The following is a 14,627-nucleotide window of genomic DNA, read 5'->3' as shown; positions in this document are numbered from 1 at the left end:
TCTGCTATTTGTCATCTACCCTTAAATGAAAAACACTCTTTAATAATAAGAATAAAAAATAACCGTTAATCAGGGTTGGGTAGTAACGGATTACATGTAATCTGGATTACGTAATCAGATTACAAAAATCAAGTAACTATAATCAGCCCAGATTACAAAAAAAAATTGTGTAATCAGATTACAGTTACATTGTTGGGGATTACCTGATTACATTTGATCATGCAAACAATGCAACTTTTTTATAATAGCCTAGCTATCTTTTAATTTGACAAGCTTCGGGCTGGCTGGTTCGATTCCCGACCAGTAGAAAAAAATGTGGGCGGAGGAAGTGGTTGAGCACTGCTCTCCCATGCCCACATCCATGGCTAAGTGCCCTTGAGCAAGGCACCTAACTCCTCACTGATCCCCGAGCGCTGCTGTAGCAGGCAGCTCACTCCAGGTTAGTGTGTGCTTCACCTCGCTGTGTGCTCATAGTGTGCTTCATCTCACTGTGTGTTCACTGTGTGCTCTGTGTGCGCAAGAAAGAAAGTCAGCAGGTCCCCCTGGTTGAAAAACATCCCAAAGGAATCATTTTCTCACCCCCACAATTGAAATGGACATGGTGTCATTCAATCTCAGGCCAAATCCAGCGAAAGCTAAATTCATTGTCCAGGTGTGCCCTTATAAAGGTTAAGCTGAGTTGTGCATGTTTAGAGAATAGTGATCCATGATCACATCCATGATGACTAAGTGATCAATTTTGGGATGGGGTGAAAATTTCAACCACCAAAACACCAGCCCCAAAGTGGAGAATAGCTATAGAAATGTATTAGTTTTGGGTCTTTTTCAGACAATGGGAACTGGTGACCTCAAAGTAAATGGTAACACTAAAACAAGGGGCTACATTAAGATTTTTGGAGGAAAAGATCAGTTAATTCACACAGGAATGCTTTACTCAGAGGAAAGAGATTTCTTAGATGTAATGAAAAAATAAAGAGAAAAATAGAATGAGAATTATTTCATCAATTCAGTGGTGTTGTCTTTTACTTAAGAGACATATTTATTGAAGTAATCTAAAAGTAATCCTAAAGTAATCAGATTAAGTTACATGTTTTTGGTACTCCAACTGATTACGTTACTGATTACAAAAATTGCCATGTAATTTGTAGTCAGCAATGGATTACATTTCAAAGTAATCTGACCCAACCCTGCCGCTAATGAAGTATTGTGACCATCAAAAATCGTTTATTGCCTGTAACTCCGTGATAACAGGACGTAACAGAAAGGCATCTGGCTGAGCAACGGAGGTTAATATGCTCTATGTTTTATCCAAATGAAATGATGTCTGTCTATCTTTGTTGCACTCGGAGAAAACGGGAATGTTTCATTCGTCCCGCGTTTCAATCGTCCCGGTTGTACCCTAGCATAAGATTACAGGTGATATCCCTTGGGCAATTCTCGCAAGACACTACGGGTGAATAGGGTAACATTTTAAAATAATAGACATCACCATGAAACTTCCTCAGTTGATTACTTACAAGAGTATGAAAAAAAATGTATTACAAGTTTTTGAAATTTGAATGTTTAATTATGCAAATTAGGCATTTTCTCATTAAATATGCGCGATTTTGCATATATTTTTGGTAGATAGATCTGAACATATGATAAAGCCAGGTACAAAATTCTTTTTTTCATTTTGTTTACACACAAGATGAAAATAAAATTACTGAGGGATTTCAGGATATCTGCTTTCATTACCTAGGAAATCTAAATATACTGTCCATAGCCTTAAAACATAATTTTTGCCATATTTTTTTTTATTAAAATGTCACATAAATCAGGCCAGGAATGATTTATTAACAAATCCCTCTGTAAATATCTTCAGAATATTGCTAAGTGTATAACTGGAAAGTTTGGTGTACATAGGTGCTACATAGGCTGAGATGTTTCTACTGGAAAATGAGAAAAACTCAATTTGAGAAAACAGCCTTGGAACACAGCCAATGAGATTCCGTTCTCAGCCTAGACTTGCCTTTGAACTTTCGCGATTGGTTGCGGATACAAAGGAAGTGTCCATATTTGGATTGCACAACGTCATGCAGGAAACAGAGGTATATAAGGGGAGAACTGCCACTCTCGGAAAACTTCCGGTTTCTGAACTGGTTGAAGTTCCGTCTGTGGTTCCACATGAGGGCGCTCGTCCATGAGTGCAGAATGCATGGAGGTCTATGGAGCTGTACCCCTCAAAATCCACTTTTCTCTAAAAAAATTTTTCAAGTAATTTGAATATTGTATTCGAAAGGGGAGGCAAAGAAAATACACTTGGTGGAGTATTATATTTTTTAAAGTCACTTAATTGTTCTAAAAAGCCTTTCAAAAGTGTCAATGACGTCACTCATTAGCACAATGCTAGCGTGTTATGGGCAACAACGACCCAAACTGTAAGAAATCAAAAGGACATAAGTACTCGTTCATTCAACTTTTGACCTATAACCCATGTTGAAGTTATATAAACTACAATCAAATCTGAGATTTGTCAACGACAATCAGGTGAAAGAGACAAATTTAGCCGTCTAGCTCCATTGACTCCCATTCATTCTGCACTCATGGCGATCGCCCCCAGTGGAAATCTGGTGGAACTGCAACCAAAATTCGGTACAATGGGACTTAATAGGAGTGGCTAGGCTCTCCGTAGACGGGCTCTGGTACTACACATGATATGTTTCCTATCATGGTCGCGGTAGAGCATGAAACATTAGAAGGCTAACTTTTGGTGAATTTAGGAGAAATATACAGGCGCGAGTAGACAAAATGTAATGAAATAAACACCTAAATGTGTAATCAGACTTTGTTGTTGTAGTAGTGTGAAATAATACATGCTAAGGTAGCAATGTTATTTTCGATAGTTTTTGTGTTATTCTTAGTCCTTTTTTCTGATTACAAGTCCGCTGATACCTAACTAACATTAACGTTAGCTGCTACTCCATTGGGCTGATGAGCTTGCCTTGACTAGCCGTCCCTCATCCATTCTGTGAACGACGCTGTAGCCTACATCCAATGTCTGGACGGAAAGACTGCGAGAGATCTGCAGCTGCCACGACCACCGAGCTGCGGCTGACCTGCGAGCTGCCATACTAGCATCTGACGTTGTGTGCCTGGAGTCTGGATTGAGTGCTGAAGTGGGGAGCTCTGATGGCGACGTCGGGAGCTATGATGCAACAAACTGTCGCTGTCTAAAGCCACCGAGCTGCTGATCAGCAAGAAGATCACCCTTCATGACTGACTTCAGACTGTTCTGTTCTTCCGGTGCTCTCCAGACTGCCAGTGAAATCTCCGGGTTGGTCAGTCGTAACGTTAAAGAACTTTGTTGGCATTGCATTGGTTGGCACAGCTGTGTGTAGTTAACATGATTTTTCTTTTTCATTTCTTTTTCTTTTTTCCACTTTTTATTTATTAATTTGCAGCGCAGCAGGGGAAGCAAGGCCTGTGTTTCTACCATGCTCGTTTCGGATCTAAGGCTACGAAGTGCCACCCACCCTGCCGTTTCAAGGCATTGGGAAATGGGAGGGCCGGCGCTCATTTACAGCAATGAGTGTCGGCCATACAGGTGGTTTGCTGTTCGTCACCAATGCTGTTTCCGGACGTCGTTTCCTCTGTGACACAGGTGCGCAGGTAAGCATTTTGTCTGCTACTGAATTGGACATTCAACAGGGTAAACCAGGTCCCGTCTTGGAGGCCGCGAACGGTAGCTCCATCCAGACTTTCGGTGTGTTTCGCTGGGCAGCAGTTTAACTGGAACTTTGTGGTGGCAAGAGTGTCCACGCCCCTACTAAGGGCGGATTTTCTTTGTGCTCATGGCCTTCTGGTGGATGTCAAAAACCGATGCCTGGTCAATGCAGAGACCTTTACCTCACTCCCTTGCACGCGCAGCAGTTTCAGTTCGTCCCGTCTGTCCAGCACCTTTGCGGCTGATGATTTTTTACGCCTCCTGGCCGAATTCCCTGAATTTTCTGCTCGCTTGGCTGGTAAGGTCATTTTTTCAAAGGTGGACCTCATCTGCGATTATCACCAGGTGCCGCTGCATCCACAGGACGTTCTCAAGACTGCTGTCATCACTCCTTTTGGCTTATTTGAGTTCCCCCGCATGCCATTTGGGTTAAAAAAAAATGCTGCCCAGACGTTCCAGTGACTCATGGACAGTGTTCTGCGTGACTTGCTGTTAGTTTTTGTGTACTTGGACGACATCCTCGTAGCTAGTACTTCCAAGGTTAAACAGCTGGCACACCTCAGGGTTCTGTTTCAGCGTCTGGACGATCACGGACTACATCAACACAGCGAAGTGCCATTTCGGTTTGTCTGCCATTGACTTCCTTGGCCACCATGTCACGACCGAGGGGGTGCCTCCGTTAGCGGCTAAGGTGGAGGCCATTGGCCAATTCCCGCGACCAGCCACGGTCAGGGCCCTACAGGAATTCTAGGCATGGTGACTTTCTATCACCGCTTCGTTCCACGTGAAGCTCACCTCATGCGTCCCCTCTACGAGGCTCTTAAAGGTAGGGCTGCTAAACACACCATTGACTGGACAGGGGAAAGGACTCAGGCATTTATGGACACCAAAACGGCCTTGGCCAATGCCACCATGCTAGCCCACCCATCCTTAGATGCACCTATCGCCATCACAACTGACGCCTCTGACTATGCTGTAGTCCACGAGCAGCTGGTTAATGGTGCTTGGCAGCCGCTGGACTTTTTCGGCCGGGAGTTGCCCCCAAAGGAGAGGAAGTACAGCAGGTTTGACAGGGAGCTGCTAGGCCTTTTCCTGGACATACAACACTTCCATTTCCTGCTGGAAGACCGATCATTCACTGCCTTTGTGGACCTCAAGCCTTTAACTTTTGCCATGGCCAAGGTTTCGGAGCCATGGTCTGCCCGGCAGCAGCGTCAGCTTTCTTTTATTTCGGAGTTCACAACGGATTTTCGCCATGTGGCAGGAAAGGACAATCAGGTGGCAGGCTGTCTTTCTCGTCACATTTCCTGTTTATGTGGTGAGATATTAAAATCATGACATATTACAACATATCAAAAATCCCTTCGCAATTTAACATCAGCAACATCTTGGCATCATATTTGCCAAATTTCAAATGAATCTGACAAACCGTCTAGGAGGAGTATGTTAAAATTGATCATGTGACATCAGTGTAATTGCCATTCTTTCTGTTGCCAGGTGGTGGCGCTATGCCAAATATGTATTATGGGCATGTCAATATCATCACTCCCATGGTATTCAAAGACCTGTGAAATTTAAAAATTTCAAGCCATGCATGGTGAATTAAGACACATTTATTGTTTATGTGGAAGGGTATTAAAATTCAGAGTTTTGCCATTTCGTCAAATTACAACATATCAAAAAAAGCTTCACAATTTAGAATCAGAAGCATATTGGCATCATGTATACCAACTTTCACATGAATCGGATCAACCGTCTAGGAGGAGTACGTTAAAATTGATCATGTCCACAATGCACAAAATCCCAATTACCTCACTTCCTGTGGGCGTGGCTAATGGCATGTTAATACAAAAGTTGTTTGTTTTTGGGAGTTACATACACCCACCAAATTTGGTGTGTGTATCTAAAACTATATGCCAACTACAAGTCACAGTGACATAAGGGGGCGCTATGGAGTTCCTGGGCAACGCCCGGTGCCAAGGCTTTTCCCCTGTGTATTCACGGTACCTCTTGACGTGTGTGCCAAATTTCATGCGTTTGCACCGATGGGAAGCACCTCTTTTGGCATCACAATTCATCACATTTTAGTCCGCACAAAATCCCAAATACCTCACTTCCTGTTGGGCGTGGCTAATGCATTGTACATACGAAAGTTGTTCATCTTGGGGAGATACACACACCTACCAAATTTGGTGTGTCTAGCTGAAAGTATGTGCCAACCACTGGATCAATCACCTAAGGGGGCGCTACTGAGTCCCTGGGCCACGCCCGGGGCCAAGCCTTTATGCCTGTGTAGCCAGTGTGATACCAGATGTGTGTGCCAAATTCCAAGACTTTTCATCCATGCTAACCACCTCAAAAATAGCAAAAAGGTGAACAAATAATAATAATAATAATAATCCTTTCAAAAACAATAGGGCTTCGCACCTCTCGGTGCGCAAGACCGTCCCGGCCTCGCGCACCGTCGGTGCTCGGGCCCTAATAATAATAATAATCCTTACAAAAACAATAGGGCCTTGCGCCCTTCGGTGCTCGGGCCCTAATAATCCTTACAAAAACAATAGGGCCTTGCGCCCTTCGGTGCTCGGGCCCTAACTATAGAATAACTTTATCAGTGCAAGTAAGGTATTAGTGTGGCCACAATCCGGCTGTGGGATGGAGGGAGGGGTTATGCATATTATGTGCTAATATACAGAGGTGGGAGTAAGTCACACATGTGCAAGTCACAAGCAAGTCTCAAGTCTTAACCTTCAAGTCTCAAGCAAGTCCAAGTCATTTTTTGTGACAGTCAAGCAAGTCAAGTCATAGCTTGGGTCAAGCAAGTCAAGTCAGTAGGGTCAAGCAAGTCAAGTCATAGCCAAATCATTGAAATTCATGATGATTTACCCATGTTTTCATTTTAAAATAAGCTACAATAGGCTAGTTATGAACTGCTGGAGTTTTATTTGTAACAAACAGACATTGCATGATTCATTCAAGCCACATATCCTACATCTGAACGGTTTATAGAATAAAATGACATGTATAAGAATAAAAATAAATGTATTTTTAAAGTACACCTATTATAAAATAGCTATTATTGTTTCAATATGCCTCAAATATTAGGTAGCCTAGGCTACATCAAATCATGAAAATATATTTAAACAGTTCGAGTTACACCTGTCCTGACCTGTCACATCTCCAGGGAACCAATAATGTTGAAAAAGTGAACTAATCAATCAATCAAACGCTGCCGCCGACGTCACTGCCAAACTTTGACAAGCGCGACAGCGCAATAGGAGGGTTTAGGACCGTCAATGCTATATCATATTATACATAAGCCTAACATGTGAAATAAGCTACCTTTCTATGCTGATTGCTGGCAGTTAGCTAGGCCTACTTACTATTGTTAGCCTACTACTAGGCTGTATGGAACAGGGACGTGTTTAGGGAGAAAGAGAGGCGCTTACTTTAGGTTACATTGGCAACATTTTCGCTATATATAAAGATTAAACTTAGACAAGAAAATGTTTCACTTTGCCATTTCACACATTTTAACCTAATATGGCGTTAACTAAAAAGCATAATATATTCAAAGCCAACTCTTAACATGCCTCAAATTTGACGTTAGGTTTCTAACACGACTAACTTCGGATGAAAATCAACGTGGTGGTGGTTATGTCGCTATTTTGCACATTTGCAGACTGCTGTTCATTTCTCTTTTGACTTGTCAGATACATCATCTGTGAAGCCAAACATTATTATGTTTTGGTATAAACGTAGAGCCTTCTATATTTGCAACCTACCTCAGTCTGTCTCATTTGATCTGGCACTTGCTGTTGGTCTGTCGCGTCGCGTCACTTGGTAGGCTACAATGACAGGTTCGCTCGCGAGACCCATGCAACAGCACCTAGAAGCAGATTTTCTAAAATCGTAAAGTTAATATCTATGAAAAAAAATAAAAAAGTCAAGTGATTTCAAGTAATTTGTCTCCAAGTCTAAGTCAAGTCTCAAGTCATGAATAGCAAGTCAAAGTCAAGTCGAGTCTTTTATACATGCTGATCAAGCAAGTCTCAAGTCTTAAAAAATGTCATGAGACTCGAGTACCCCATGTCTGATATAGCACGCTAACAGTGAAGCAGGAAGACCAGTGTTTCTCAAACTTTTTTTCTGAGGACCCACTTTTTAAAAATGACAGACTATCGCAACCCAACTCGTGACTGTGGTAGTTAACAAACTAGATCCTAATAGAAAGCTGTTAGCTTTCCTTATATAAGGTATAAGCTAGGGTATAGGCTATTACACAACATAAATTGTCACTATGCTAAAAATTGTCAAATTTATTGAAATAATGACAAGTTCTAAATATATCCTCTTCAACAGAGTTAAAATCAGCTGGTGCTGCAGATATAATAATAAATAAATAAATACATAATAACACACATATTTCTGTTTTCCAGCAACATATTAGGAAGCTTGGGCCATTTTATAGCATTGTACAATATATTCAATGAAATACCAACATGCTGCATTAAATGGATCCATAATCCAGTCATACTGAGCACTGCTGGTTGGGAAATATTTTTGAAATAAACTTTGCAGAGATGTGATGTAGGCCTACTGTTTAACACACGGGATCACAAGAGTGGCTCCCGAATCAGACGTTTCAGCGATTTCGCTCAGAAATCTCAAAGGCATAATACTGTTGCGATCGAGGCGCCTGTTCCATACCTCAAGTTTTTTTGGTGATTGCAGTAGGCCTAATCTTATTTGCTAGGCGAGGTAGGTGCTTGTCTTTGCCTTGTAACTGGACATTTAACTCAAATGTATCGCTAAGATAGGCCAGCTTCGTCAAGAAATGTTCATTAGTGAACGTGCTTGCAGATTCAAACATGCGCTCTTCCTCCAAGAAGAGGCAACTTGGAGCTCAAACACGCGCGACAGCACTTTACCTTGGGTAAGCCACCTTGCCTCGCTGTGAAACAGTACAGCCTTTTGGTCAGCTACCATCTCTTCGCAAAGTGCGGAGAATAGACGCGCTTTTAAGGGCCGGGGTTTGATGAAATTCACCACTCTCACAACATTCAACGTTCAAAATCTCATGTAGGTCGGGACTATAAGCTGCCTTGACACGAGCGCTTCCCTATGAATAACACTGTGCGTCCATTGCGCATCGGGTGCTACCTGGGCTTAGGCTACAGATAATTAAAAAAAAAAAAAAACTCCTGTTTTTCACGTCAGTTCGTGCCCCACCTGGCATGTCTCCGCGACCCACAGTTTGAGAAACGCTGAGTAAGACAGTGGTAAAAAGTGGCTAGTGGACAGACACACAAACATGGAAAGGAGGGAGAGGCTGACAGACTATGCGGAGAAGTCTATCTCTCCTCTTCCCTTAAGTGAAACATTGAACAGTTCAATGGCCCTGGGGACAAATGACTTCCTCAGTCTGTCTGTTGTGCAAGGCAGTGAGCGAAGTCTCCAGCTGATCAAGCTCTTCTGGTTTGTAATAGTGCTGTGGAGTGGATGACACTCATTGTCCAAAATGTTGATCAGTTTGTTCAGGGTCTTTTTATCAGATATTGAAGTGATGCACACCAGTTCAGCTCCCACTACATCTTTCCTTACCAGCCTGTCAAGTCGCCCAGCATCCTTCTTCTTTGTGCTTCCTCCTCAGCATACCACTGCATAGAAGAGGACGCTGGCAACAACATTGAACATCCTGGTAGAAATATGAAAAGTCATAGGACCAAAATTTGGTTCAAAAGCTACGTGTCTACGTTTCTACGATAAGCAGTTCAAGTCAAATTAGGGCCTGGAAGAATAACAATAATAATTTGCATGTAATAATATTACACATTCACAATAAACCTTTTTTCCACTCAAATGAGTAATAGTGACTCTTGTGAAAAAGCTCTGTTAGTGTATCTTTACCAGGATTCCCACTCAGTATAAGTAGGCTATACTTTTGATTCCGTGAGGGAAATTTTGTCTGCATTTATCCCAATCCGTGAATTAGTGAAATACACTCAGCACACAGTGAACACACAGTGAGGTGAAGCACACACTAATCCCGACGCAGTGAGCTGCCTGCTACAACAGCGGCGCTCGGGGAGCAGTGAGGGGTTAGGTGCCTTGCGCAAGGGAACTTCAGCCATATTCACCGGCAACCCTCCGGTTACAACCGAAGCGCTAACCAGTAGGCCGCGCCGCGGCTGTCCCACTCTTAAGTCAAATGTCAAATTCCATGACTTTCTCCTGACAAAAATCCTGAATTTCCATGACCAATCGGGAAATTAAAAAATAGGCATTGAAAAAACAGGTAGGGCTACAACCCTACTACAACCACTCAAGCAAGTATAATAACTCAAACACTAATGCTGTGTGTAAATAACCTAGGCTATAATGTATTTTGGCAAGTCAATTTTAAACTTCTACAACAGAATTCCCTGATATTCCCTGACTTTGCCTCCCAAAGATATAATTTCCTGACGTTTTAACGACATTACAAAATTGATCTGCGGGCCGCACTGAGTGAAGCGGGCCGCCAATTGCCCATCCCTGCCGAACATTAAGTATGAAGGCCTAGGCCTAGGCTGGTAGAGGCAGCAGTTAATCCATCAGCTAGAAGATGAAGAGATACCTTTGATATTAAATGATATTTTGCAAAGGAATTCTGGAGATATTATGTTTCTTTTCCTTTTTTAGAAGAACTGGATTAGAAGAGAATTTAAGTGTAGTAGGGAATAAATGATTCAGACCACACTCCATTTCAGAAGGTGGCGGTAATGTACTTGCCAACTGCCATGAAAACAAGAAGAAGATTCAGAATGGCGACGTCCGTGGTAATGAGTTCGTTACGAGGGATTGGTGTTATTTCTGCTTTAAAGTCTTCCGCATGGTGTTGTCTAAGCCCATGTGGTTGGACTAAAGTAATCTATCGTTGTTCTTCTCAAAATCTGCGCTGTAGTTTGTATGAACATGTTCGTGAGGGCTACAGCCACAAGCCCAAGCTAGACATGACACGCGTTTGCAACGAGACGGATGAAGTCATAGACGATCTTGTTAAACGTAAAGGAGACCTACGGAGAGAAGACGTCGGAGAAATTGTAAGTAATGTAGCCTAACCAAACATAGGCTACCCAGCAAACAATTTTCGGTTCGGGGAAAGTTCCGAGGACGTCTGCTGAAGGATGCGGGAACGTTCGGTGCTAACTTTCCCTCACGGTCATGGAACAACGTTCCTTCATGGTCAAATCTTTGGTTCTGGTGACCTGTCAAATTTTGTGACTATTGATTACTAGCCGACCCACATAACAATTTTTGGTTCGCTGAAGGTTCCGGGAACGTTCGCTGCAGGTTCGCTCACGGTAGCGCAGGAAAGTTTTCTGAACGTTCGCCGAACCTTCCCTAAAAGTTCCGCGAACGTTCAGCGAACCGTCAGTGCAGGTTTGCAGTTCCTTCAGCGAACCTTCCCGGAACCTTTAGCGAACCAAATACTGGGCACTACTAGTAGTAATAATAATAATAATAATAATAATAGGCGATGATAATAATAAAAGTAGTAATAATAATAATACTCCCAGATGTAATATTGGCGACTTATTATTGCCACCTTATAAGACAGGCTATATTCACAACACTAGATTTATAACGGTCAATGAGCAGACGGCATGTAAAAACATGAAATGTTTTATTAAGTATTCGCTGGAATTGCAGACGAGAATGATGCACAATTTATTCAGGCGACACTTGGTTTCAATCCGAGAGAATCCGGGAGTCCTTCTGCCTTTGGATGATGGGTCTTTCAATGCAGCTCCTGCGAACGAGAGAAGACATGACACTAAATCTACGTGTTCTTTTCAAATGCACATCTTTGGGTTACCTGTTTTCCTTGGATCAAAAAGCACACTGGATTACTGGACGAGAGATTGGCAGGTATGTTAATTGTCCAATGCTTTTGAAAACATGTCCCGCACCAAAAGGCTACATCGTTATACAGGGATGCTGTTTTAAATACGTGTGTGTGAAACAGTGCATTTTCCAAGGCATGGTTTTGGCTTTGGCCTAGTATTTGATTCATTGTTTACAATGTAACGTTACGTGTGCAGTAGCAGTAGGCCTACCTGAGCTGATATGGTCTCTAGAATCCAGCGACACGTCTGGCCTCCACTACATGTGTTGGTCTGAAAGACACAAAAAAATAAGCCAGTTGTCAAACAATTCGTGATATCCATAGCTAGACACAGGTAGTATAACTAACTTTTTCAAAAAATGTAATTTAACAGCGAATGGCAATAGCCCATGTTATATTTTGAGCCTGTAAAACCTGCATGATCTGAAACTGACTACATGCTATGGCTAGTAAATGCATAATGCTCAAGACATAGTCGTACTGTTTTCTTTACCAAAGCAGGCCTCTGTTGTGTGGTCACAAGTGGGATTAGACATGGGCCATGGGTGACAGCTGACCAAAGTGCTAATTTTCATGTCCTTTCTTTCCAATAGCATCCTTGGGAGGACAACGAAAATGTGAGTATTGAATCACAAGTGCACACTGAAAAGACAAACTGTTTTGTATTTGGATAAAAGGACACAATTTTCATAGACTGATATTGATTCATTTTCCTTTGCAAGATTTGTTTAAAAGCAGTAATAGTGCGTACACAACTTACATTAGAGGTTGAAAGTGCACATCGGAGGGATCCATGTAAAGGTCTTGAACACTGAAACAAATAAATTATAGTTATGTCAGATATTTATAGTACGTTCTCAATGAATTTGACCCATCATGAGTTGGCAATACTTATTAGCCTGAAGCAGAGTTGATTGGTACTTTTATCCCGACATACATTATTGTGTTATAAGGCATTGTGGATGACTCGCCTTCACTGAGTGAAGCGTGCATAATTAACTTGGCCTATTCCATCATTAACGGTAATGTGGCCAATGTCTTTGTAGAGCTAGGTTGTAGACCAGTAGTCAGATTAACTAAAGCCTACACCTTTTGTGGTCATCAGTTATCATTATATGACTCTTATCTTGTTGAAATTTAGTTTGATGTGTTGGTTAATAGAGGATTGCCCTTGAATATCGATAGCAGATAACTTAGAAGCTAGGTTAAATGCTAATGTTAACTTTAGTATTGTAAAACCACCAACCCTTTCGTTCGAAAATTCTAAAACAGCGATGTTTTCTAATACTTCAAAATAACATTTGATAAATGAACCTTATATTTTTCAGTAGCCATAGGTGTGTAGATTTGAACAAAATCTAGTTTGGTTCTAACATAACGTTAGCAGCTAGCAGCTACACGTAGGGTAAGAGGTTTGGAAATACGTTAGTTAGATGCTAGCTCTCTCTGCGCAAAACGTAACGTGACGTAACTTACCGGTGGTGGTGACGGTGGTCTTTAGCGGTGATTTGAATAATTATTTTCTCTGAGATAAAGATCTAAAAATAGCAGTGTATATGTAGATGAAAGCAGTGCAGACCGTCCTCAGCAAGTCTTACTTCAGTAAGTGGCAGTTAGTGAAGTAATGTTATTGTCGCGAGCCTCTAGAATTTAGAATGCTTTTCTAAATCAGAGTGCGGGGAAACTTAGTGTTCGATCTGTTTTGGTGGGTACCTCGGCGGGCTTGTTGACCTACTGTGTGATAGGCTAGTTGGTAATCAGAATTTTATTTAGGCCTACTTGCATACAAAAGGAATTTGATTTGGGTAGGTGTTAAGTCTATGTACAGTCAACAAATAAACATGTACTAGTATACACTAGGGCTGCCAATCGATTAAATAATCTAATTAATTATACTCTTGTAGATTTTTATTCACATAATTACTAGGTTGTTGCCTTTTCTATCCAGTAGGTGGCAGTCCAGGATAAGAAATAAAGCAGTTCAAGAAAATATTAAACTAAACAGTATGAAAACGAGACAAAGAAAAGTAATGCTATTGAAATAAATGTAAACACCTTCAACAAACTTTTGAAGACATTTCGTTTCTGTAATTAATAAATTGAAATTAATGTGTTATTTTGACAGCACTAGTATACACATAAACAAATAGTAATATGGATCGGCTACATACTGTAATAATAATAATGTAGGCACATATCAACATAATATATAAAAAAATGCAAATAAGACATAGGATTGGGATGTAAAGAACACATGGATTGGGATGGAAAGTGCAAAGTAATAGTGCCTGCCAGAGGTTAGGAGGTTAAAGAGAGTGTGTGCTCTCAGGATGTGTAATCTGTAATTTTCAAGTACCCCTAAAACAAATACAGTATTTGTTAACATTAGAAATTAAAATGAAATGTTTGTCAATAAGTCAACAACAGTAAGAATGAGTAGCCTCGGACATAGAAGAGAAAAAATAAAGTGGCAAGTGCAAGTGGTGTTTGGCCCATATCTGTGAAACAAATTGAGTGGAAGTGAGTGTGTGTGGGGTGGGGTAACCAGTTAAATGTGTGTATGATTTGTTTTCTTCACAGGTCTTCATGAGGAGGAAGGCCTGTGGGGTAAGTTCTGTCAAGGACTCCTAGAAGATGCGCGGATGTGATCCCATACCATGTTTACCTAGAAGATCAGCTGCAGCATTAAAACAATTAGGTAAACCATTTACAGGTAACATTAGTCAGCTTAGATACAGTTGTGATGGAACGCACACACCACAGATCTGGTGTCAATATGGTTGTAAAATGCATTGAATGTATTGAATAGTTTAGTTGTGCGTGTGTGTATACTAATTAACTATATATATATATATATATATATATATATATATATATATATATAATTGAAGCTTTGAATAAATTGAAGTTTTGTTAACCATGTTAAGACAGTTCTAAATAGAAAATACAAATAAAGTCCTTCCACTTGTGTCAGTGTCTCTTTATTCTTGTTTTCATAGTAGAATGTTATCGTGTTGTAGGCATACTGTA

General features: G+C 41.1%; 1 protein-coding gene and 1 long non-coding RNA gene across 5 annotated transcripts in view; one reads left to right on the top strand and one right to left on the bottom strand.

Moving 5' to 3' along the window:
- Positions 1–10,479: 10,479 nt before the first annotated feature.
- Positions 10,480–14,627, top strand: part of sars2 (seryl-tRNA synthetase 2, mitochondrial) — a 55,014-nt gene continuing 50,866 nt past the window's right edge. For all 4 annotated transcript variants that reach the window (XR_006022762.1, XR_006022763.1, XM_042062992.1 and 1 more), the window contains exon 1: positions 10,480–10,791. Coding sequence is in view for 2 of the 4 variants with exons in the window: in XM_042062992.1 (XP_041918926.1) it covers positions 10,489–10,791 (303 nt within the window). In the remaining 2 variants the exon portion in view is untranslated. The remainder of the gene's footprint in view (positions 10,792–14,627) is intronic.
- On the bottom strand, positions 11,410–13,168 carry LOC121683384. Its single transcript, XR_006022768.1, has 5 exons — positions 13,074–13,168; positions 12,358–12,408; positions 12,091–12,194; positions 11,809–11,868; positions 11,410–11,501 (listed from the first exon to the last, which is right to left on the bottom strand). It is a non-coding gene; the product is annotated as an uncharacterized LOC121683384 (long non-coding RNA).

This window comes from Alosa sapidissima, chromosome 15, assembly GCF_018492685.1.
Source record: "Alosa sapidissima isolate fAloSap1 chromosome 15, fAloSap1.pri, whole genome shotgun sequence".
In the NCBI taxonomy this organism is placed as follows: domain Eukaryota; kingdom Metazoa; phylum Chordata; class Actinopteri; order Clupeiformes; family Clupeidae; genus Alosa; species Alosa sapidissima.
Note: the sequence above shows the minus strand (reverse complement) of the source record. Positions and strands in the feature narration are given on the sequence as shown.